Source organism: Pithys albifrons, chromosome 2 (assembly GCF_047495875.1).
Source record: "Pithys albifrons albifrons isolate INPA30051 chromosome 2, PitAlb_v1, whole genome shotgun sequence".
In the NCBI taxonomy this organism is placed as follows: domain Eukaryota; kingdom Metazoa; phylum Chordata; class Aves; order Passeriformes; family Thamnophilidae; genus Pithys; species Pithys albifrons.
This window is the reverse complement of record NC_092459.1, coordinates 48,627,197-48,651,878: the sequence shown is the minus strand read 5'-3', so window position 1 is coordinate 48,651,878 and position 24,682 is coordinate 48,627,197. Positions and strand designations below refer to the sequence as shown.

Below are 24,682 nucleotides of genomic sequence, written 5' to 3'. Positions count from 1 at the left end.
TGCCCAGCAGTCACCCAGCTAAGGGGAAAACCATATAAATACTCAAGGGTGACACTTGAAAATCATCAGCTTCTGCTCACTCACCAGTGGCAGAAGAACTCCTCAAGAGAGGAGGATTCACTGCTCTACCACTCTGCATTGGAGCTGCACAACATTTTGGTATGTTATGATTTCATTTCATTCTCTTTGGTTTCAAAGGTAACTTATACAGATACCTGTTTTCTGCCTGGGGGCGGGAAGTGGATTGATACCTGTTTTCTGCCTGGGGGCGGGAAGGGCCACTGACAGAATCCTCACTGACACTGGTGCTGTTTGGAAGGCTACAGATAAAACCCTGGTTTTAAGCAAGACATTGTGAGATTTTTGCCATTTCTGCTGAAGGGCCCAGGACGTCATCCTTTATTTGTTATAGAATTAGATAGAGGCAGTAAGGTCATGGTAGAGTGCCTATGTATTGCCACTGAAAAGCTCTCTTCATTTCAGGAATTTTGATACATGCATCTCCTGAACTCACTTTTGGAGTTCTAGTTTAAATGATCACTGTTTCTGAAGACAGTTGTCTTGAATAGACTGGCACTCATGAAAAAGTATTCTTTTCCTAAGTGTGAGACTATTGCCTGTAAGCTATCTACACAAGAGCTCTATCATTCAAAGTGATAGCAATACTGATGCCCTTTCACAAATAGTGAAAACACATGGAAGTGCAAAATAATAATACTTTTAATACCAGTGCTTTAAAAAACTTATTTATTTATGAACAAGAAACAGAACTGAACAGCTTTACTTTACAACAAACTTTTTCTATCCTTTCTAACACAGAACAGATTTGGAAACATGCATTTAGAAATATCTTTATTGCTGCTACTTTGTCTGAACATTGTCCATGGTGGTGATGGATATTTTTCTGAGCGGTATCAGAAACAATCCAGCATCAAGGGGCCACATTTTCTACCGTACAACGTAAAGAGTCAAGGTAAGTTTACTATTTTTTCATAATAAACTAACATAATTACTCTTACAGGGTCAATACACGAACAAAAGCCCTTTGTTTATATTATTGACATACAACCTTCACTAACAGTTTGAGTTTATTGAAATAATGTTATCACTATAGAAAGAATGCAGTGGCTCTGGAATTGCCTCCTATTGACAAATGTACTCTTGTCAGACAAATTTTTTTACACAATAGTAAGTAAAGACACCTAGAGCTGAAACAAAATAACAGCTCCAGATCTCATCTTCAACAGGAGAGTAACACAACATGATTATGTACAACATGCTAATCATCTTCAACTTTCTTGATTCAGCACTGGGGTTTCTAACAACATACCTGTCACCTACAATATTCAAGAAGAACCTTTACATGTTTTATCATGTTTTTTACTACTCAAACAGATCTTAGGTATGAATATAAATTTCTTTGATACACATGGGCCAACAAAGATCAGTTTGAAACCTAGAAAGGCCCATGTAAAAATGTGATATAAACTTACCCCCCATAATGTTCTGAGCTGCAACAAAATTCTATCACAGTTTCATCCACTGACTTCAGTACAAGGACTTTCTGGAACCCTAACAGCACTCCTAGATCAAATTTAGGTAAATGTACATAAACAGCAACTCTGAGGACTTACTAACTAGAATTTTCACTGAGAATGCTGCGTTTCCTCCCTCCCCCCTCATTACCTTTCCATAGTGTTTCTCCATGACCTTTGTTCAGAATTACTTACATTTTTATACTACTTTTAAAGTGAAGCACAGTATTTACTTGGTTATCCTCTACCATACTTCATTTACTTCTCTTCTCATAGAGGTTTTTTGGGTTTTTTTCCTTCTATAGAAAACATTTGGAAAGGAGGAAATGAATTGTCCTTAACTAAGTTTACACTTTTCACTATAACACAGAATCCAATGTGAGTGAAAATTCATATTTAGAATGATTATTATCAACATCTGAGAAGTGTGAAGTGCTGTCTACTTAGGGAAGGTAATAAAGACTATATACTAGACTTTAAAAGCAGGAATAGCCTACAGTTTTACAGATGTGTGAGGCCTGTCACTCAAAAGTGCTTGACAAATTTTCATTTGGCAAACAAGCATCAAAATGGAGGACTGCTATTCTTAAGTCTGGAAAACAGCATCCTATATAGAGATTTTAGAATAATTCAAAGATGGAAGCCTGTGAGAGATCATCACTTCTAATAAGGGATGATCTCTGAAGAATAAAACAGCAGTCTACAGAACCAGATTGATCTAGCTATTGTCCAGTGAGTTCTTCCATATGCAAGTAGCTCAAGTAGCACATGGAAGGCTTTTCATAGCCTACTTTTCCTATTTGATCACCAAACATTGACTCATACAGATTTAGTTACCCATAGATTTTCTTTTTGTTTTGTACAGCTTTGTGAAAACGTAGTGTGGAACAGAAATTTTAGTCTAGGCTCAAACTGGTGACTCAGAACAGCATGTAATAGATAATACAATTTCTGTTGGCAACCAAAGCCTATTCAATCTTCATTTAATTTGATGAAATTGCCTTAAGTTTTAAAAATCTTGTTCTTGACAGTTCTCCAGTCCGTCAAAATATACTTTCTTTTTCTTTATTTAGTATTACCATGATTTTAAATTACCAGAACATAATTTTTAACCAGTAGTTCTTTGGCTTCAAATATTTGAGAAGTCCAAGTTGAAAATATTAATTGAATTAGGTCTGACTATTCAGCAGTGTTTAAATAAGCCATTATTGCAGGTTATTTAACAGTCTACATACTTAATTCAATACATATGTAATGTTTGACTGCACTTACAGAATGTATAATGATTTTGCATCAAGGTATGTGCTGAGACATATAAAAGAGTAGCCAACTAATACTTTAACTTTCTTGGTAAAAATATTATTTTATTAATGTGTTCAGCACTCCTTTCCTCAGAGGAATTATCACTGTCTGTAGACAGCACAATTAAAATTACAATTTTAATCTAAAAGCAGCACAGCTTTGAAACAATATAGCTTCTTACAGAAGATTTCTGTAACAGGAATGCTGACATAGCTTTTAACATCTTAAGCAAAAAAGGCAGCACCCACCACTGTGAACTTAGGATTGATATAGTTTCATGTAAAATATGGTAAAAAGCAAGAAAGAGATGTACTCTGTAGCTGAAGTCTGAGTCAATTTGCCACAAAAAAAAAATTGTCAGTAAGTCACAGGCCTTGCTTGCTTTCTATGTGTAGGATTTTGGCAACTATCCTTTTCATTGTCTTAAGAAGGATAAGATAGGAAGGTGTGCAAAATAAGGTGATATGCCTTTGTGCTGATTTTATGCAACAGCAAAAATGAAAATGCACTCACTGTACTTGCTTGATAAGGACACTCTCCCTGATAATAAAGGAAGAATGCAACCTTGCAGATCCAATAACAAACCAAAATCAAATGTATTTTATACACATACCTCTATTATTTTTTAAAATCAAATATGTATAAGAATAGTTTCCTCCACCTATTTTTGTTTCAAGACTAGCCACAGATTGGAAAATGCAATTTATTATCTAAGAGACAGCCAAATAGTCATTGCATAAACTTTCACATGTGTATATATACACATACATATACACACATATATAATATATACATACACACACATACACTGAGTCTCTTCTGAGAGAGAGTGAAAGGCAAATTATAGCTGATACAATTGTTGATCAATTACCAATTTTTTCTAAATAAGCATTAAACAGAATATGTTGCCATTACAAAAAAAACCACAATCCAGGCTCTTTTCGTATCCTTCAATTTTTGTTTTAAAATTACTTCTTAAATTAACATTCATCATATGTATGCCACTTTGTTCTATAATGCTGCCAGTTGCTGCAAAATACTATGTCCATGTGCTTACAATATCCATGTTAATCGTGTATTGCAATGTCCGACAAATCATCCTAAGTCCACCAGGAAGCTGCAGACTCCTTCAAAGTACACAGAAAACTAAGGAGGGAGCTGGTTATTCCTCTATTTCTGACATTTGGTTAAGTGGCTCCACCTGCTGTTTTGCTAAGAAAATGAAGTATTAAAAACCAAAACAGTGCCAGAATTCTGACAGCAGTAAGAGAAATTATCAGTTGTGATCTTGCCATTGTGTGAAATTTTTATGACAGACAAAAGTCTTTCAGACTGTATTGGAAAATACAACATTCATATATTTACAAAAGAACCAGAACCACAGCCCACTTTTGGAAAGCAGGGGGCAGAGAAGGACAAAAATCTCACTACTTAAATGCACCACTAAGTAGTTTCCAAAAGGCTGCTACACCTGCATAGAAAGCTTTCTGTAGTTTCTTTCATCAAGAGGCAAGGCTGGTGGCCTGCTGCACCTGTTACCTGGTTGTTTGTTTTTTACTTACTTAGTAGTCTGCATCTACTTGCACAGCACTTGTTAAGCTCTCTGTTGACCCTAAAAGTATTGAAAAAAAATCTAGAAGCCTTGTAGCTAACATTTCCAACAAATTTTAGCTTGTTACCTGTAAGAGCTCTGAAATACTTTTGCTCTGAATGTCAGCTTCTCAGTGACCAACACAGTAGTTGAAACTTGACTTCTACAAAGTTCAAGTTAAGTTAACCCTTCACGCATTTCCCCACGGTGCTACACACTGCAAATAGTGTAGATGCCATGGCTCATCCAGTTTCCTCTCTCTCACAGGTGTGCAGGTCAGGGGGGAACAAGGACCCCCTGGTCCCCCAGGCCCCGCTGGACCAAGAGGACAACCAGGTCCTGCAGGAAAGCCAGGGTTTGGAAGTCCGGGTCCTCAAGGCCCCCCCGGCCCTCCAGGACCACCTGGATTCTCTGCAGTTGGAAAGCCAGGTGTGCCAGGTCTACCAGGAAAGCCAGGAGACAGAGGACTAAGTGGTGAGAAAGGAGAACCTGGACCTGCTGGACTCCCAGGAGCAAGAGGTCCACAGGGACCACCTGGCACTCCTGGCCCTGCAGGACTGACTGTCCCAGGAAAGCCAGGACCACAAGGCCCTCCAGGTGCTCAGGGGCCAAGGGGCCTCCCTGGTGAGAAGGGAGAGCCAGGTATCCCTGGTATAAATGGACAAAAGGGAGAAAATGGATTTGGCATTCCAGGCCGCCCGGGTAGCCGGGGCCTTCCAGGCCCACAGGGACCCCGAGGCCCTCCAGGTCCTGCTGGAGTAGGGAAGCCTGGTGAAAATGGTCTTCCAGGTCAGCCAGGTCTGAAAGGTGACCGAGGTTTTCCAGGGGCACCCGGGGCAGCTGGTCTGCCTGGTCCTCAGGGTCTCCCAGGCGAACCTGGAGAAGCTGGCATTGGCAAGCCTGGCCCAATAGGACCACCAGGAGCAGCGGGCATCCCTGGAGCCAAGGGACATCCTGGACCTGCAGGCCTGCCTGGATCCCCAGGTCTTCCAGGTTTTGGAAAGCCAGGATTGCCAGGGATGAAGGGACACAGAGGGCCTGAAGGTGCTCCTGGCCTTCCAGGACCTAAAGGAGACCAAGGCCCAGCTGGTGTGCCAGGAGAACCAGGCCCGACTGGGCCACCAGGGCACATGGGCCCTCATGGACTCAAAGGGTTGCCTGGGGAGAATGGCCTGCCCGGGCCTAAAGGTGACATGGGCCCTGCAGGCCTCCCGGGATTCCCAGGGGCCAAGGGGGAACGAGGCCTACCAGGAGCAGAGGGAAAACCCGGATACCCAGGTGAGCAGGGTCTTGCTGGTCCTAAGGGACAACCAGGTCTCCCAGGTCCAAAAGGTGACACTGGCCATGCTGGGCTACCTGGATTGCCTGGTCCAATGGGTCCCCAAGGAGCCAAGGGAGTGCCAGGGACCAATGGCGAGCCAGGCCCTAGAGGGCCTTCAGGAATACCTGGGATCAGAGGCCCCATTGGCCCCCCTGGTCTGCCAGGAGCCCCAGGTGCAAAGGGTGAGCCGGGAGCACCGGGACTGCCAGGCCCAGCAGGTATTTCCACGAAAGGCATGAGCGGACCCATGGGACCACCTGGACCCCCCGGGCCTAAAGGCAGCACTGGTGAGCCTGGTATGCCAGGCCCTCCAGGTCCTCCTGGCCCCCCCGGCCAAGCTGTAATCCCACAGATGCCCGAAGGCTACGTTAAAGCAGGAGAGTCTCGGGAGCTATCAGGAATATCTTTCATAAAAGGAGGAGTAAACCAAGCTCTTACTGGGATGCCAGTGTCTGCTTTCAGTGTCATCCTCTCAAAAGCTTACCCTGCAGCAACAGTCCCCATCAAATTTGATAAAATCTTGTACAATAGGCAGCAACACTACGACCCCAGGACAGGAATCTTCACCTGCAGGACCCCTGGACTGTACTATTTCTCCTATCATGTACATGCAAAAGGAACAAATGTTTGGGTGGGACTCTATAAAAATGGTACGCCCATCATGTACACCTATGATGAGTACAAGAAAGGATACCTTGACCAGGCTTCTGGCAGTGCTGTCATTGATCTCATGGAGAACGACCAAGTGTGGCTCCAACTGCCCAACTCAGAATCCAATGGTCTCTACTCCTCTGACTATGTTCACTCTTCTTTCTCAGGTTTCCTGTTTGCTCATATCTAACATCCCACTTACCCTGTCTTGACACACTCTTTTCAGATCATTTTAACCAGGTGCTGATCCATCATTAGCAATTTGTTGCAATTTCAATGTTGCAACAGAAATAAAGGAGGGAGTGAGAATGTGGAAGAGAGTGGTTCAAAACTAGTAGAATATTGTATGTTCTTAGAGAATTTTCATAAAAAACTTGTTTCAAATGATGATCAATTGTCTGACTGAATGCAACATTAAAATTTTATGAATTAATATAATGCACCAGTCTCTTTTCTTTTAATCTTTTCTTTTAAAAGAAAAATCAGAATTTCTGACTATCACACATAAAGGATTCTAGATCATATTTCACCATACTTGAATTAACTGAAGGTATTTTATTCAAAGTAAATGGTCTTAAATACACCACAGTCATCACAACAGCAGGGTAATATATTTCAGGAACACTCTGTTACCAGCTTCATCTCTAAACTATCGAACAGGACTCATAAATAACAACTCTAATACAGTGCACATCATGTCACAGTTATCAGTAATTCCACCATTCTTATTAATGAGTAAGTATCTTGGGGAAAGGTAGATCAATAAATTATTATAGGTCACTGAAGATCTAAGACTTTCACAGTATGAAAAAACAACCAGATTTGAAGCCTCAAAACCCACTTAGCTTTCTTTGATACACATTGATGCAACAAACTAGTTCATTATTTTTAAATCTCCCAACATTCTGTAAAACTACAATATTCAGAGTACTGTAAAGTAACTCTCACCAAACCCAAAAATTAAGAATGTATCTTCACAAGCAGGCAGTGACTTACAAAATCAGAACAGCTTTACCACCCCAAAATTTCAGGTAATTCTTGCCCTGAATTTCCCTAAACTGTTCATTCTTTTAAAACACAATAGTGTGGGCAATATATTTTACTTATTTTGTAAATTTATCAGATGATGGCAGTAATTAGTCAGTAGACATAATCATATTTGCCACATCTACATACACGCATCTCTCAAAAACATTAGACAGTTCATTAATCTGTCATGGTACTTCATGAAGAGCATATGTCATAAAGAAAGTTAGCTTACAAATTATGAAACCATAATAATTTGATGACACATTTCTTCCAGTGACAGTTACCATTCATGTGCTTTAAAAGTATCATATACATCAACATATAAACTCTCAGAAGTATTACAGTTAGCTTAGATTTTTTTAAACAAAAGCTTTTAATCATTTGCACTAAAAGTATATAGACTTATGTTTAAAAATTTTGTGATATTACCATTTCTTCGTGAAAAGAGAACTTCAGCCTTGTTAGGTTGAGTACATTTGAAATCAGCATTTTCCTAAGTACTTGATAATATGCTGTGATTAATAAAAAAGAAAGGATACCTTTTTCTTGATGGTTGATCCATCGTTAGCAAAACTATATAATGTTTTGGAAACTGTAAAGACCTACCAAGAAAGTAACTTGAAGAATTTTTTTTCTTCTCTTATTAAGTGCTGCTGGATAAGGAAGACTGAAGTTTAGGCTATACTTCAGTAAATGAGAAATGCTTAAATAAAGTGCAACATGCGATCTACTTATTTAGCAGCCGAGTGGACACAGGCAAGCAAGTTGGTACTATTATACACACTACACACAAAGATTTGTATGGAAATAATACAAAGAACAGTACCACAATTTATAAAGAGCGACCATGCAATACTTTTCTTTCAAGCCAAAATAAAACTGCAGACACTTGAGTCTGAATTCTCTATTCCCACTTTTCTAGCTTAATGTTTTAGGCCAAACACTAATTACAGCTCTTAATAATAATCTCTTTTTTACACCTATAGTTTTCCTGTGCAGCCACTCACATTAGTTCAACAGACTTTTACAGTGTTTAAACACAGCATGTGCTGCCATGCATCCATTCAACTAATCTGGAACTTTTGTTTCAGAAACAGAAGGACTGAGTATGGGAGCTGGAAAATACGACTTAGTAGTTGTGAGATTTCTGGTTAGTTGCTTTACGTATGAAATGTATGCCAAAACTGGGAGATGTTTGGTACTCACAATGACATTGCTGCCCTGTGATTGCAATAAATTAAAAAGAAACTGGGCCCAGACTTTTCTTGAAGCATAGTTCATTAACCCTTATCCTCCATTCACTTTAAATCAGGTTTTGCCCTTTAACATCTCTGCTCTTCAAACATGTAGGGCTTCAAATAAGTCTACAGTTTGGTACGATATGCCCCTTTTCTTGAAGTATTTTCATAATTGCTTAGATGTTATTAAGAAAGCAATTCTTAAAACTGAAACTATAAAGCAAATTGTGGCACAAGCACAACTTACACTTTGATTTTAGCTTTGGATTCTCAATTTAGAGGGTTTCTTGAGAAGGTCTGTAAGGTCTCTTCTCTGTGGTGACCAGTGACAGAACCCGAGGGAATGGCCTGAAGTTGTGTCAGGGGAGGTTTAGGCTGGATATTAGAAAAAGGTTCTTCCCCCAGAGGGTTGTTGGGCACTGGAACAGGCTCCTCAGGGAAGCTGTCACAGCACAAAGTCTGACAGAGTTCAAGAACCATTTGGACAAGGCTCTCGGGCTCTCGGGCACATGGTGTGACTCTTAGGGATGATCTTGTGCAGGGCCAGGAATTGGACTCAACGATCCTTGTGGGTCCCTTCCAACTCAGCATATTCTGTGATTCTATGAAGATCTTTATTTTCTCCACATGAAGATGAGCAATCTACCTAAAGATAAAGCCCTTCCAGAAATCCCATCTCCTCTGGATCATGGGCAGTGGAGGAAAGAAAATCCAACATGAGATTAAAATGAAACCATAAGAAATTGTTATAGTACAACAGTCACTTCCAAAGAAGTACTGTAATTTCTGAAGCCTTAAGTGGTTAAAAACATGAAGTAATAAAACAATCCCTTCTGTATTTAGCTGGAAAGCCCAAAAGGAAGTGTAAGAAATTTACTTGCTTCTTGTTGCAGTTTTCACAATTAAGACAAATAAAGATATCTAATCACTTCTACATCAATATTAGGAATTAACTAATGTTTATGCAGAATTTTTTGAGGATTCTTTGTTTCTAGCCAGAAAAGCAACTTTGATGTTGCATATGAAAACACACATACCACAGACATCTAGATTCATTACCTTCTGCCAAGACCATAAATTTGTGATCAAAAATGTATGTATCCCATCATACCTTCTTATGAGCAATATATGAAGTCTGCTGCCATATTAGTCATGATCTTTTTACTTCCAAAATGAAATACAATCTTACAAACTGATTGAAAATATTACAAATATATAATTTTAACTATATAACCACAGATGCTACAGTTTTCTAAAGTGTCAGGAAAATTATAGGGAAAGACAACTATGCAGGAGAATGTAGACTTTAAGGTAAGAAATTTTTAAAAATTCTGCTCTAAGAAGTTATATGAGGCAATATTTGCCTAAAAAAGCCATTGAGTTTTCTGTCAAAAATCATCAAATATCATATCTGAATTTTTTCCCAAGGAAATCGTTCTACAATACTTCAAGCTCTCATTAGTTCTCTGAAGAGCAAACCTTGTTTCCGTAACACATTGAGGACCTCTGCCCACATATCTTACTAGTGTAAAATACATTGCCCCATGATGTTTGCTTTAAAATTGCTCTTTACTAATGTCTATAGAACATTCACTAACTGCAAAACATACCAGGTAACATTAATCACCTTACAGTTGCAAAATATTCCAGTAATAGATTAAATATGTACAAAATGAATTCTCAAAATAATTTAATGCCCAACTTAGATATTAATTTAAGAGAGTATTCTTGTAGGTATCATTTGGTAAGAAACTACCACATTGCAAATATGAATCTGTGTTCATTGCTATCTGACATCATGCTTTTCTGATAGCATAATGTCATAGATTCTTTTTTTTTTTACTTATTTTTCACAAAGCAATGTCTGAATAATAGAAGACTATTTTGGAACCCTCTTACTTTCCTTTTGCAAGCCTCAGTTTTTCACTTCTTTACAAGTAGAAGAGGGGGTTAACACACTTCATCAAGCTGAGTCAGGACAATCATGCCTATCTGAAAGAGCCATCCAAAAAAAATATCATAGGGCAATTATCTAAGGCAATTACCATAGCTAAGACAATGAAAAGAAAAATCCATCAGACACCTGATTATGATCAAAAAAATCATGTGAAAAAGAGAATGGACATAAAGAAACAAGGGCATACTGACAACAAATCAAAGTGAACTGCAAACACTTAGTGGATTTCAAAAAATAAAACGGTCAGTCGTTCTGCTCTGTCACTGACAATGGCACCACTAAGACGGCATTTCGAGTTGGGAACTTTGCGTCTCCTCAACTGACCACTTAATAAGTTTGCTTTTGAAATTTTACCTTGACTAAGTGTTCATTGAGCACTGCTTTTCTCCCAAGGGTTAAACCTTCTACACGGCAAGGAGTTAAGTCAAAAGCCTGTGATTTTCAGGCCAGACTGGGCTTTATAAAAGACAGTGGGGCTTCCTGGTATGAAGATGTTGGAGCCAGGTTTAGGAGTTTCCTCAGGAAGTTATGTTAGAGGTGCAACTGAGAAAAATAAAATTTCTTTGGCAGTTAGAAGAACAGTATGATTATTCTCATTTCACAGAGGGGCCTGAAGCAAAAAGAGATGATCCATGGGAATATCAGTGGCAAGTGATACAGGAAGAAACTATCTCTGGTTCTTCTGACTCCTTGTTCAGTCCTTTATCTACTGGACCATGTTATTAAAAAGAAAATAAAACCACTATGAAGCCTTTCAAAGTGATGCATGACAGAGCACATCACTATCTTATGTTACAGTATTTAAGTAGTGTATATAATTGGCATAGAGTCACTTCTGATTTTACAGAGCTTTAGCCAATAAAACTCCTGCCTATCAGATACTATACTTGCTTGTATTTTTAACACTTTTATGCACCTGCTTCTGATAGAAGATAGAAAGGATTAAGGCATATCACACATCTGTTGGTTTGCAGATTCCAGGCTTACATATACAAATAGGTACCTGATAGGTAGGTATAAGCACAAATGTTCACATGTACACACACAAGCAGACCCATATAAATAAAATTGGGCAATTATCTGTACAACATAAAAGATCAGACTTTAACTTTTTCTGGATCTCACTTCCAAAGATTATTTTCAAAAATTATTTGCCAAATTTTGCCATTTTTGCCAAATGCTGCATGATCTATACCTTTTAAAACAAAGATCTGTCATGATTTGAAAAATTAATTAAAAAAATGCTAAAAAAATAATTAGAGTTGATTAGGGTTCATATCAGCAGGAAAGAAACAATACATTTATTTCATGTATGAATTAGGTCCTAGACAAATTCATAACTACTGACCCCAGCCTAAGCTCCAATGGAAAAACAGTAACAACAGCAAACAAAACACTTTAAAAATATCTTGCTGTCTTTTACAATATGCATCCTGACATCAATTTCTATTTTTGTTTGAAATATCTCTGAAACAATTTTCTCAACTACGTTTGAGAGAAATAAAGCAACCAGGACAGCTCAGGTGAGCAAAAAGTAAGTTTTAGGAAGCTCCAAACTACACTAATGCCTAATGAATGTTACAACAACGAAGGTAATTCTAACAGCAGTTCAGAATTCAGAACTGAGCTGCATAGAATCGTTTTACAAAAAGAACTGTTATATATAACTTCAATTACTGTGTGCCCACACAGTAGTTAGCCTTTATTATCAACTTACTATTTTGTATGACTAATAGAAACTCTGAAGTTATGTCTGTGAAAGGAAAATAATTTCTAGCTGTTGTTTTCCAGATGTTTTCCATTTCTAATTTATATTACAGTACTATAAGGTGGGCTTTAGGTGGAGGAAAGCTATTATAAAAAAAAGTCCTCTGCAATTGTTAAGAAATTCATTACAAAACAAAAATCTCCTTACTATTGTGTGAATATTATGTGAGGAATTCTAATCAAAACTAAAGCGCTAAACAAAATCATAAAATACTAGCTAGTACTTAAATTTTTCCAATTTTCCCACTGCATGTCTGATTTTAGATATGATTACAACATCGAAAGGAACAGATTTAAAATAGCTCAAGGATGCCCACATTACTATACCAATCACAGTAGGAAACCATTTTTCCTCTAAATTGAATGAAATAATCCATCACAAATACTATTAAAGATAGCAAAACTGTCTCAGCTAAATGAATTAGAAACAGTTATCATAAAGATGTTCTATTTCAGGAAAAATATGTGTCTACTATGCAACTATTTGTAAACTTGAAAAGTAAAGGCTGTGTTGAGTGGCCCACAGATTACTTGCAAATGCATTTGCTCTGGCAAGTGCATGTAATATTTTCAGTTATTGCAGTGAGTCTTCAGCAAACCCACTTACCTTTAAAAGCTGATATTTTATAATTATGTTGGATAGCTGCCACCATGTCCTTCCAGAAGTCATATTTTTTCTGACCATCATGCTGTAAGTGTCAAAAAGAACCCAGTCATTATAACAAGTATCAGCTACTACAAGCTTTCATACTGAAATAGTGACAGGAATGCCATGAATAAACAAAATGACATGGAGTGAAACAGTCTTAAGATGTTAGGATTCAGGACATCAGGACTCAGTAGTAATCACCTTAACTCTGGGTAACTGCAGACAAGTTATCTCCCTGCTTAACAGGGTTATGGTGGGGGGGAGGAAGGGAAAGCGAGAAACAATTTGTAGTTGTGAGGAACTCTGAAACACTACAGCAAAGGGGGGCATTACATAGAACAGCAATTTACAAAATGATCAATCCCACTGACATTTGGGAAAAAAAAGTGCCTAAGGCTGCATATACTGAACTTAATTAGCAAGCTGACATGATCTGCAGCCTGGTACTCCTTTCACCTTCCACCCTCAGAACTGGCAAGTCCCTTCACTGTAATCTAGAGGTAATGCCCTTCTGCCAACAAGCCCGCCCCAAACACTGTATGAAATATTCATCGAGAAGCCCAGATGAGCAGCACTTCATTGCCCTGTACTCTGTACACTGCCAAACCCCAGCTCTGGAAGAAGGACACAGGAAGGTGACCTGTGCTTGTGAACAGTCTCTCACTGTTCCTAGAAAGCTTCCCGGCCGATGAGAGCTCGAGCTGCCCTGCCCCTTCAGCATCTCACAAAGGAGAGGAAAAGCATCTCAACCAGCTGAGCCCCATAGCACCACCAAACGCCACAGATTTTAGGGGTGATGAATTAAGCAGCCAGACAGTATTACAGAGCAGAGTATTACCTACAGAGCTCTCAGAGTTACACAGTAATGTAGCAGCCAAAAAGCAGGTAGTATCCTCTTTGTGTTTATACTTTGTGGAAAGTTATCTGAAGTGCTGTTAGAGGATTTCCACAGCTACATTAGGATAAATTTCAAAGAAACTGTTACCAGATGTCAGGGCATTACTGCCCTCTGTGTATTGACCACTGCACTGATGCCTGAATAATGACCCATTTTGTAAGTATAATGCTTTTTCTAGAGAGGGAAATATTCAGAAACTGAAAAATACACCCAAACAATCAAACAAATAAACACTTAACAGCACCAAACCAAAACATGTAGTTTATATATACTGAAGCAAACTGCTGTTTCAGGCCTAATCTGTCATAGAGGCTTCCAGAGGAACAGTCTGTCCTTAATTTCACAACCAGTAAGTCACCCAAACAAGGTCTTTTGAGCAGAACTAACAAGCACTATGGCAGTCTGCTTATCATTCTCCAGCTCAGGTTAAGAGCAGGAAAAACATAGCACTGTGGCTTTCAGACTTTTTTTAATTCACTCCTATAGCAAACTGACACAGAAATGTAAAAAGAACTATTAAAAAGTTTCATGTCAGACTTCAGTTACCTGCTAAACAAGGTATACCACTCAAAGTTGTGTACAGGAGATACTGGGGACCATCTATCTAGTAGCAATGCAACTAGCCTGTGCTATCACTAACGTTAAGATAGACAGATTCAACTGTCTGCTTCCCTCATACTCCATGGGCTTGACTTACTCCTTAGTTTGGGGTTTTGTGTTGTAGGTTGTTTCTCTTAAAGAAAGCAGTTCCTGAGAGTGCCGTTTTGAGGACAGACGGATACTAGTTTAAAAGTGGGTACACTTCCTTCAAAACATTTGAACTCTGAGAAGACTAAAATAATCTTCAAACTAAGTCCTTGCAAATTTTCAGCTGTTGCATACAAGACATAAAGGAAAACTGACCAATACCCAAAACGCAGAGAGAAGACTGTAAGCATGCCCATGCAGTCCACCCTGATTTTGGTGTGATTATCAAATGTGATTTCACTAGATGAACTATCAAGACAAAGCAATATTTTGAGTAGCTTTTAAGTGTGAAGATCAAAAACAGCAAGAAGCCCCCCTGCTTTGTCTGAAAACACATAAGAATTCTGGCTCTGGACACAGCAAAAGGAGGTACATTTTCAAGGCAGTCCAGCATTTAGCTTATGTCTAAAACCATTCTGAATCCAAACTTAGTAGTTCTCCCATTTGCTTCCAGTAGAACGCTTTCCTGATCCTAGAATGTTGTCTGGAAAAGTTAAGAAAATACCACTTACTGAACAGTCTCAGAGAACAGGAAACAGAAGACTCTGCTTTCTTTTAGAAATGTGGAAGAACAAAATGGGATGGTTTTAAACCCTTAGGATGCAGCATTTTGCAGGCGTGAGCACTGGGCTGAAGAGGCTGATTACCTCTTGCCCTTCATCTTTGTCATTTGGCTGATGCTAGTCCTCCTGTTGAAATGGGGCCAACATCCAGTAAAATATATATGAACTGCTAGTTGATAAAGAGGGTGCATGACCCACTTCCAGTAGCTCTCTGGTGAAACAGCAGGGGTTTAATTCTCTCTGGCTGAAGACGAGAGAATTAGCTTGTGAGCTAGTAACTGGATGTGAAAGCTTATTACACACATGCAATGACGTACTTGGTCTCTCAGTAAGTAGGTGATTTGTGCTGAGTCTAAATTAAACATAAAATAAATACAATACAGGTATTATAACTGAGAAGCTGTGACCAGCTTAGAGAAAGGAGATTAATCAGGCAGAAAATTAAGAGTCTTATGGAGCACCTGTCCTCCATGCTTCCCTGGTGAGGTAGTTTTAGCTAACTCTTCATGCAACACTCACACTTAGGCAGCAATCTACTCAGCATGCTATACTGGAGTGAAGGTTAAAGCAACAAGCGACCTAATATCCAAAGGGACCCCAGATACTCATCTTACAGCTCTTCCATTCTGCAGACAAACTTTAGTATTGACAATTTTCAGGGTCTGCAGCTCTTTGCTACCTTTAGCCAGAAGATTACATCAGTACTCTTTGACACCAATATAGTTACTCTATGAGAAGAACCCTCTTCTACCCCCAGCTGCAAGTTAAAGATTCAAACCTTCTTTTACACAACAAAACAATTATCAAACTTCACAGGCAGAATTTGGGACATTTTTTCTATCCAAAAAGCATTGAAAAGGGTTCAAGCAATCGTATTTTGGACCTTGAGAATTTAACTTATTGTTTAGCAGAGAAAGAAAATAAAAAGCCACCATACAAGAGATGTAATTACATCTGTGTACACAGATCAATATATATAGGACAAAAACAAGCTTAAGAAAGAATGAAAGAAAGCTTTCAACTTATTAACAATTTGCAAATTAGCAAATCATGTCATTCAGAAGACTTATATTTTGTTCGAGTACCATCAAGTATAATTAAAGGAGCCCTTAAGAACGATATTCTGCATATCATGGGGCAAACTTGAGGAAACAGTAGATTTCTATTAGTATCCTAGTTATTTGTGCCCTCTGGTGGAAGTACCTCTATTTTGAACATGCCACATAGCTCATTATTATCTTCAGAAACAACTTTACTACACTAAGTGAAACAAAAAACCTTCCAAATGAGAAAAAAACCTAAAGACGTTGGTATTGTTCAATACAGTATTCATATGCATTTAATAATGCATGCAAGAAGTTTGGTGCTAGAAGAAAAAGATAATGCAATACTTAATTTTCAAACAATCCAGTTCTTACCTGATCTAAGCTGTCCACAACCCTTGCACATAAGAGAGCTCCTGGTAGGTCAAAATAATTATCATACAAATAGTATTTAGCTGGAAAAAAAAAAACCCTTTAAAAATCTGTATCGTATGCTTCAATTACAAATAACAACTACATTTAAATAATAACACAAGCTCCTATTTGAATTTTACTGGTAATAAGCATTACCTGTTTTCCAGTCTTTCTTACCACTTCTAATTCTCAGAATTGGCAACTAAAATTTGTTTACCTATATCAAGGCAGTGAGATTTTAAAAAGACATTTTAAGTTTCTAAAAGTTAAAGAGGAGAAACATGAGTTAGTCAGGACAGTATCCTTCAACTTTTACAAAATACCTATATCCCTAGCAGTGGAAGCACAGAGAAAGCATTTGAGGAGTTGCTTCAGAGACAATTGGACAGGTCTTAATATATAGCCATGTCCTTTGCACACACATGCTGTAGACAGCGACATGGCCCAAGGGGAGCCGTGCTCACATTACTACATGAGTCCCCAAAACAGAACTGTATCAGGAGAGTGCAAATGTCTTCCCAGATTAAGGTCATGTTCAGCAACTCTCTCCTAGGGGAATGACTTAACCAGCAATGTTTTATGATCTTGTCTGTGCTGTCTCTTAGGTATATTAAAGAACAAGTCAGCGACATTGGGATTAAAATTCACCAGAGACCAAGTGCATGTTTCAATGAAAAAGAAAGGCACATCTCCCATATGACCAAAGGAAACCTTTCTCTTCCTCCCTATTGCAAAGATTACCTGTGGTTTAGAATAAGCATGTCAGCAAAATCTCAAGGAAAGTATCTCCATTACCTAAAAAAATGCAACTTAACCGAGCACTTTCTGTGTGCTACTCACAGCTGCCAAGATCAAAGTAAAACAGAGGAAACAGCAAGAATGCAACCATAGTCACAGTGCCTTCAAAGTGATTCCTAACTCAAAACCAAGAAACTTCAACTGCAAGGGGAGAAGTTTTGCTCTTCCAGACCCACTGTTCTTTGCACCTGCACCTAGGCCTCCAGTAACAGCACAGATAGTAATAAGTCAACAATTAAGAAAAACTTAGTATTTGCTAAATGAGATAGGGTATCAGTCAGCAGGTGGTGAGCAATTGCATCGTGCATCAGTTGTTTCTCTTGGGTTCTGTTATTCTCATTCTATCATCAGTACAATAATTATTATTAGTATTATGAGCATATTTATTATTATAACATTTAATTTCAATTATTAAATAGTTCTTATCTCAACCCACAAGTTTTATTGTTCTTTCTGATTCTCCTGCCCACTGGGCCTGGGCGGGAAGGGAGGGAGGGAGCAAGCAGCTGTACAGCACTTAGTTGCTGGCTGGGGTTAAATCATGATACTGGTAGTGTCAGTCTACTTCAATGTGCCAATCACTATAACCAAAACATGCCTATAATGTGAGTCAGCTCATTTGTCTTTATCATTGGCGAAATAAATTTAAGGTGAATTCTGGTATTAGAAGTAGAAAATACATAAAAATAAAGTCTCCCTCAACATATTTACCTTTACATTTATATTCCAGTAACTCTTATGTCAAGTAGTTTTACAAAGTTGTGGTAAGAACTAACAGTATGAGGCACTGAAGAGACAGGAACAATCTCAAAGAAGAGGATGTGCTAAAGTATACCTACCTGTGCGGGAAACCATTCCACTGACTGTACTGAAATGCTTCCACTCCCTCCTTCCATATGTCTCCAGGATCTCTTCAAATGTCATGCTCTTTGTACCATGGCTTGCCCTATTCAATGCATTGTTTATTAATAAAAAAAAGGAAAAAGGGTTAAAAACATCCAAATTACTACTTCCGCAAAGTAATACACTACAACTGAATACTGCAGTGCATGCAAGTTGATCCAAACTAACTCTCTTTATAGCTCAGAAGTTTCCCAGGACCTAAGCTTTTATCATATACATTACAGTTCTCGATAAAAGCCTTACTACACAAAGGTTTGGTTGGCTGGGGGCACAGCTACTGTGCCTCACCTGCTAACACAATCACTCTGTATTGCTCGAATGTTTTCAATTGTGTGAGGACACTCGCTATACTTGAGCTATCAATATGCACTGCACAATAAAGCACAGTGCAGAAAGCCTATACATCATTCTGAAGCCTGGTAACAGTCACAGAATGCAGGGCAGAACTATAGAAAAGTGCTAGTTTGAGCCCTGCAAGCAGCTCTTTAATACAGAAGTACACACAAGCCTTTTTAGGAATTAAAAATTAAATAGTTTGACCATCAAATTGGGCCCCATTTCAAAGCAAATGCAGGTAATGACAGGAGAAGTAATCCTGGATCATTCTTCCCATGAATGAGGTATAGCTTTTATCTTGAATTCTGCACTTAGTACTTAAAATTCATGCTATTAAATGAATGTTGGGATACACATCAAAGACTCAAAGGTATTTCTTCTTCTAATTCTGATTTCCTCTGTCATCCTTATGCTCCTTCTGCCACATGCTATCAGAAAAAATAAAAAGTAGAGTCTGTCTTGCACACTAAATTACAGTTTTTCATTCTGGAACAAAATAAGGGAGAAATGAGGATGGGATTGATATACTTCAGATATATTTACTTTTCACATTTTTGATTCAAAATAGCAGTCTTCTATCTTTAAAAACAAAAAAAACAAGGAGAGAAAGAGGATCTAAGGATGTACTGAAATGAAAATTGAAAGTACAATATAGTTTTTAAGAGGAACACTCCCAGAATTCTGAAAGTGAATATGTCCGTTTCTGTGTTTAATTTATCTCAGGCTATTCAAACTATGTGGTGTAAGCCTGCAGAATTTTGAATGTATATGGTACAAAGATAATAGTGTTCCCATCATTAGCATTAGTCATCAGCACTGCCTCCAAGTCAGGTTACTCACAAGCCAAAGAAAAGCCTTACTCTGGATTTTAGCAGAACTGGACAAAGAGTACATTGCTAGCCACTGAAAAAGTGACCAGTCTGCCCACAGAGTCTTAGATGTTTATTACAAATGAGACATTACTTCCAGCTAACATAGAAATATTATGAAAAGACTGTGTATGTAACACTAACAGAAACTGAGCACCACATTATCAAACAGTATTTCAGCTTTTACATCTAATAAATGAATGCATACTGAAATTAGTATTTTAAATATTTATAAAATTGAAAGATGGGGCTCAGAAATGGGATAAATTTTTGATGCATTTAACAATACAACTTATATTTAACAATATAGAGTTATTGTCAATATTACCTTAAAACTGTTCCATCTTCTGCAAGTTTCAGGAAGTTTCCTTCTTCGATGTCCAACACTAAGCCTTTGCAACTAAGAATGATTTTATTTTAAGGAAGAAAAGAACAATTAATGCTTTCAGAGGAAAGCCATCTTATCTATCAGTGATATGCAGATACAGAAGCTATGGTGCTACACAAAACCACGCAAGACACAACACTTCAAATACTTCCATGTTTGAACAACGTAAGCAAATAAATATTATTACAATGAGGACTGGATTTTATTTACATAGCAAATTCTGCTAAATAAATCCAAGTACACTATTCAGTGAATTCAGTGAATGTTCACATAGATTGGTTGGAGGACTAAAGTCCAAATATATGCAACTAAGAAATCAGATAATTAAAGAGATTTTTATTTTTGGTGACAACTCCTCTACTTATTAGTACTAGACTGATAACACCACTTATTATAGGAAAGAGGGGTAGAACATTGCTCGAAATGAGGCAACTGAATAACCAAAGAACACATGAAGCAGATACACTGCCATGCTAACCAGCACTAACAAGGGGAAGAGTTGACAGCCTAGGACAGACAACCAGTAAGAGTTCTATGTCTTCCTAATAAATCTGTATCTTCCAGATAATTGAATCTACATTGACTTCAGTTGTTTGAAAAATTAATTCAGAGCTCAGTGGTTAGACTACAAATGAACAAAAGGGACTGAAAATGTAACACCACCTTCATCCTCTGTTATAAGGCAATCAAAGGAAAGAATTTATGACGTGCAGGTGGGGCAAGCAGATCCCAACCTTTCACAAATGACACCTGGGCAAGTAGCACTGTGGCCTTAAGGTCCATGTTAATGAAATTCCTGCATCAGTAAGAGATCAAACCCAATATAACTAGATCTTAACAAAGGACTTCTTGCATCAGAGGCCTCAAAATATGACAAAGAAATACGTTGCTTGTCTCATGGAAGTTGAAATCAATCTCACTGGAAAATGTCCAGTCAAATATTGTAAAAACCATTACACAAGAATGCATGCATTATTTAATAAGTATTTAGTAATTACCTGGACTTAAAGTCCATACCCCCATGGCCTAGGTAATAACCTATAAAAGTTGAAAGATTAGAGATTTGAATTCAAGGTCTTGCTCAAAGACCACCACTGAGTACAGAGCAGGAGCTTGCATTTCAGCCTTTTGCATCACCGCTTTGTGCCTGACATGACACTCATGAGCTTCTTCCTGCCACGTCACCTTTCCTTAGTTTCTCAGATGGCTGTTGGGATTATTATGCCTTACACAAAGAAAATCACATCTGTCAAGATAAAAATGACTACATTCTGATGGTTAATGGATTTACCAGTTGACTAGAAGGTAGAAGACAAAGATACATAAGAGAGTAAGTCAGACTAAAAGGTTTGTGTCCAGACAGCTAGAAGCACAGACAAAGCAAGTTTGGATGCTCAGTTCTCTCTTCAGAATACCTCATTAGAAGTATCTCATGACAAATACTTGTTAGAACAAGTATTCAAAACTGTAATTTTGGATTCATCTATTGGGCTTGAAAATCATAACAGCAACTGCCTAATAAGAGAAGCTGTCTTCCAAGCTTTGTAAAAGTTACAGTAAGTTACGAAAAAAATTTCTATCTTCTTTGTACTCACCAGAAGTCTAAGCTGTCCGGAGCTAGAGTCAGCAAGTCCTCATCATAACCCTTCTCCGTTACCAGATAATGGGCAAAACTATCATATATAAGCTACAAATGAAAAAATATATGCTTTAATTATATTGACTGAGGTCAAATATATTGCTTCTTTGGAAAGTGACAAGATGCACGTGTTAGCGTCTCCTAAGTGAAAACAAACCAGGTAGCTAAGGGCCCTGGCCCACTGCCTCCCCTGGGAAATAGTGCCTAAGGTTATTTCTGTCAACGCTGTAGAACATACAGGAGTTCTGGTGTACTGTGTCCAGCACAACTACATTTATAACATTCTACCATATGGTCACTGTGCTTCAAGACTATTGAGAAATCAAGATGTTAATTACTTAAAGACTAGTCACAGTAGTTTTTGGTTTTTAATTTTAAATGTCATGGTTACTGAGATTTAAGAAGCAGCTTCCAAGTCAATAATCATTTAGGCATTTTAGAAGTATTTGAAGGACTGTATTTTGAAGGAAACAGGCAACAACTAAATAAACAGTTATTATTTCTAACTTCAGAAGGAACACTGTGAAGGCTTAATACAACTGTCAGAAATTTATTAATGTACTGTGCTGGTAAAGTTGTACAAGAAGATCTAAGGAGATGCTGCCATGTCCTTAAAGACCATCCAAAAATAGTTATTGCTCCATTTTTCTCAACAGTTCTTTCATTAAAGCTGTTCCCTGGCCCTTTTTCTTTACTTACAGAAGCTGCTCTTGGAAATAATATGAATGATGTCAGAGAAAGACAATTATGAAGGCCAACGCTAAAAGAGTAAGGACTAACTACATCTCTCGACTTTTTAAAGTATTTTAAACTTCCAATAGATAAGGAGGCATGTAATGGGCATGTCTGTCTCTGTGTCCTGTGAAAAGATGAAGAGTGAATCAAGTCTAATGAGCTTTTTGTTTGGTTTTTTTTTATCTTGTTCATTGGTTGGCTAGATTTTTTAAAAAACTTTTATAGTTATCAATAGTCAGATGTTTACCTTCATCAGACAAAACTCTTACCAGCAACAATGTGCTTGTGTAAGACGTGATGTGTGTGGCAGAACAGAAAGAACATGGAAGGTAAGTCTAGAGTTACAGTTCCCAGCTAGAAATAAAAGAGCTCATACATTTTATTGATTTTATTGAACTGTCTTTTGTAAGGAAGGTGCCTCTCCATGGAAGTTCAGTCACAACTAAAGGAAGCAAGGCACTTTTTCAACACAGCACACACTGCACATTGCTTATTGATAAATGGGACAGCTCATAAACACTTGTTTCTATACCAAATTCTGAAATATCTTGCAAATAGTGTAGGAGTCCTGTGCAGTGCAAATGTAATATAAGTGAATAGAGGCAAATTACCATGAGCATACATGACACAAGGTAGCTCCGGGCAGAGTCCTGACATAAAGTACGAGTCAATGAAAGATCACCGGGAGTTTAAAAAAAAAAGTGCCAGTGGCGGGAAGGCACAGCACATAACAGCAGCTTCTCTCCGAAAAGGGCAAAACGGCTAAGTCAGAGCTGCTGAGTGCCTATAAACTCGGCGGTTTACTGTAAGCACCAGAAAGTTTGCAAAGGTCTCCTTTCCAAAGTGCTGGGGACTCCTCACTCTGCAGCATCTCTGGATTTGGCGGGGGCGGGTGAGGAGGAGGGAGGGCTCTACCCTTCTCTTAGCGCCGCTACAGCAGAGAAAGCACCGTTCTCAAGGAGGAAGACATGGCTGTCCCCTTCGCTCGGGCACAGGCCTGCTGAGGAAGGGCCCGGAGAGAGATGCAATTCTGTTTCTCTTACTCCTAGGTTTCTCCGTGGGCATCTGAGACAGCCGGCACAAGGCTCGCTGCCCCCACCACGGGGATCCCCCTGGGACCCGGGACTTTCCCTTTCGCCTAGGGACGCGGCGGGGAGCGGGGCGGAGCGGGGTCCCCCCCGCCGCCGCGGTGCTGCGGCCGCCGGCCGCACTCACCCGTGCGCTCTGCGGGAGGTGGTACCGGCAGAGCGTGTGGTCCAGGTCGAAGCCCACCACGTCGCAGTCAGCCAGGGAAAAATGCTGCTGCATCGCCGAGCCGCCGCCGCCGGCGGGCGGAGGAGGAGGAGGAGGAGGAAAGAGAAGGAAGGAGCTCGGGCGGCGCTTCCTGCGGCGCGGGCGGTGCGGTGCCGTGCGGGCTGAGCCAGCACTGCCCGCAGCACAGCCCGCCCCGCCGGGGCCGCCCTCACCTGCGGCACAGCCCGGCGGCGAACGCGGGCTCCGGAGAGGCGGGCACAAGGCGGGCGGCTGGAGGCGTGTCCAAGCGCTCTGATTTGAAAACCACGTTGCCCGCCGAGGTTTTGTGCGCTTGGGAGCAGGCGTGGGAACGCAGGGAAGCCGCTGTCCTGCCTGCCTCGCAAACGCGGGTCATCGGAAGGGCGTTTGCTGGGATCCGCTGAGCGGGGCGGGGGCCGGACACGGGAGTCAGCCCAGGTTAAGTGACAGGACGGACGGGTCACCCCGCAAGGGCCCTTCTGGGGACAACTGGCTTACATAAGCAGACAAGCAGTACCACCACTTCATTATGCACCCTCAGCACATTTGCTATGGTACCAAGGCGAGGGAAGGGATATGCCACCCAGAGAGACTGATGCACGTGAGAGATGGGACTTTGCCAACCTCATGAAATTCAACAAGGCCAAGTGCAAGGTCCTGCACCTATACCAGGGCAAGCCCAAGAGGAAGTGCAGGCTGGGCAGGGAATGGACAGAGGGTAGCCCTGAGGAGAAGGACTTGGGGTGTTTGTGGATGAGAAGCTCAACATGATCTAGCAATATGCACTGGCAGCCCAGAAAGACCACCATGCTTTGAGATGCACCAAAAGAAGCATGGCCGGCAGCTTGACAGAGGTGACTCTGCCCCTTCTACTCTGCTCATACTGTATCCAGCTCTAGTGCCACCAGCATAAGAAGGATGTGGACATGCTGGGAGAGCTGGAGCACCTGTCCTGTGAAGACAGGCTGAGAGAGATGGGGATGAGATAGGGATGTTCAGCCTGGAGAAGAGAAGGCTTTGGAGAGCAGCCTTCCTGT

The 24,682-nt window shown here is 39.6% G+C and overlaps 2 protein-coding genes across 2 annotated transcripts in view; one reads left to right on the top strand and one right to left on the bottom strand.

Annotated features, from left to right (window-relative positions):
• The window catches only part of NT5DC1 (5'-nucleotidase domain containing 1), a 130,452-nt gene extending 106,584 nt beyond the window's left edge, over positions 1 to 23,868 (bottom strand). Inside the window, exons 1-6 of the mRNA XM_071547877.1 lie at positions 23,589 to 23,868; positions 21,595 to 21,686; positions 19,940 to 20,011; positions 18,343 to 18,449; positions 16,667 to 16,746; positions 12,999 to 13,080 (exon numbers count right to left, since the gene is read on the bottom strand). Coding sequence (XP_071403978.1) covers positions 12,999 to 13,080; positions 16,667 to 16,746; positions 18,343 to 18,449; positions 19,940 to 20,011; positions 21,595 to 21,686; positions 23,589 to 23,681 — 526 coding nt within the window. The 5' untranslated portion in view covers positions 23,682 to 23,868. The remainder of the gene's footprint in view (positions 1 to 12,998; positions 13,081 to 16,666; positions 16,747 to 18,342; positions 18,450 to 19,939; positions 20,012 to 21,594; positions 21,687 to 23,588) is intronic.
• On the top strand, positions 835 to 6,590 carry COL10A1 (collagen type X alpha 1 chain). The gene is made up of 2 exons (XM_071547876.1): positions 835 to 973; positions 4,696 to 6,590. Exons 1-2 carry the CDS (start codon positions 835 to 837, stop codon positions 6,588 to 6,590), a joined length of 2,034 nt encoding a protein of 677 aa, XP_071403977.1.
• Positions 23,869 to 24,682: the final 814 nt, after the last annotated feature.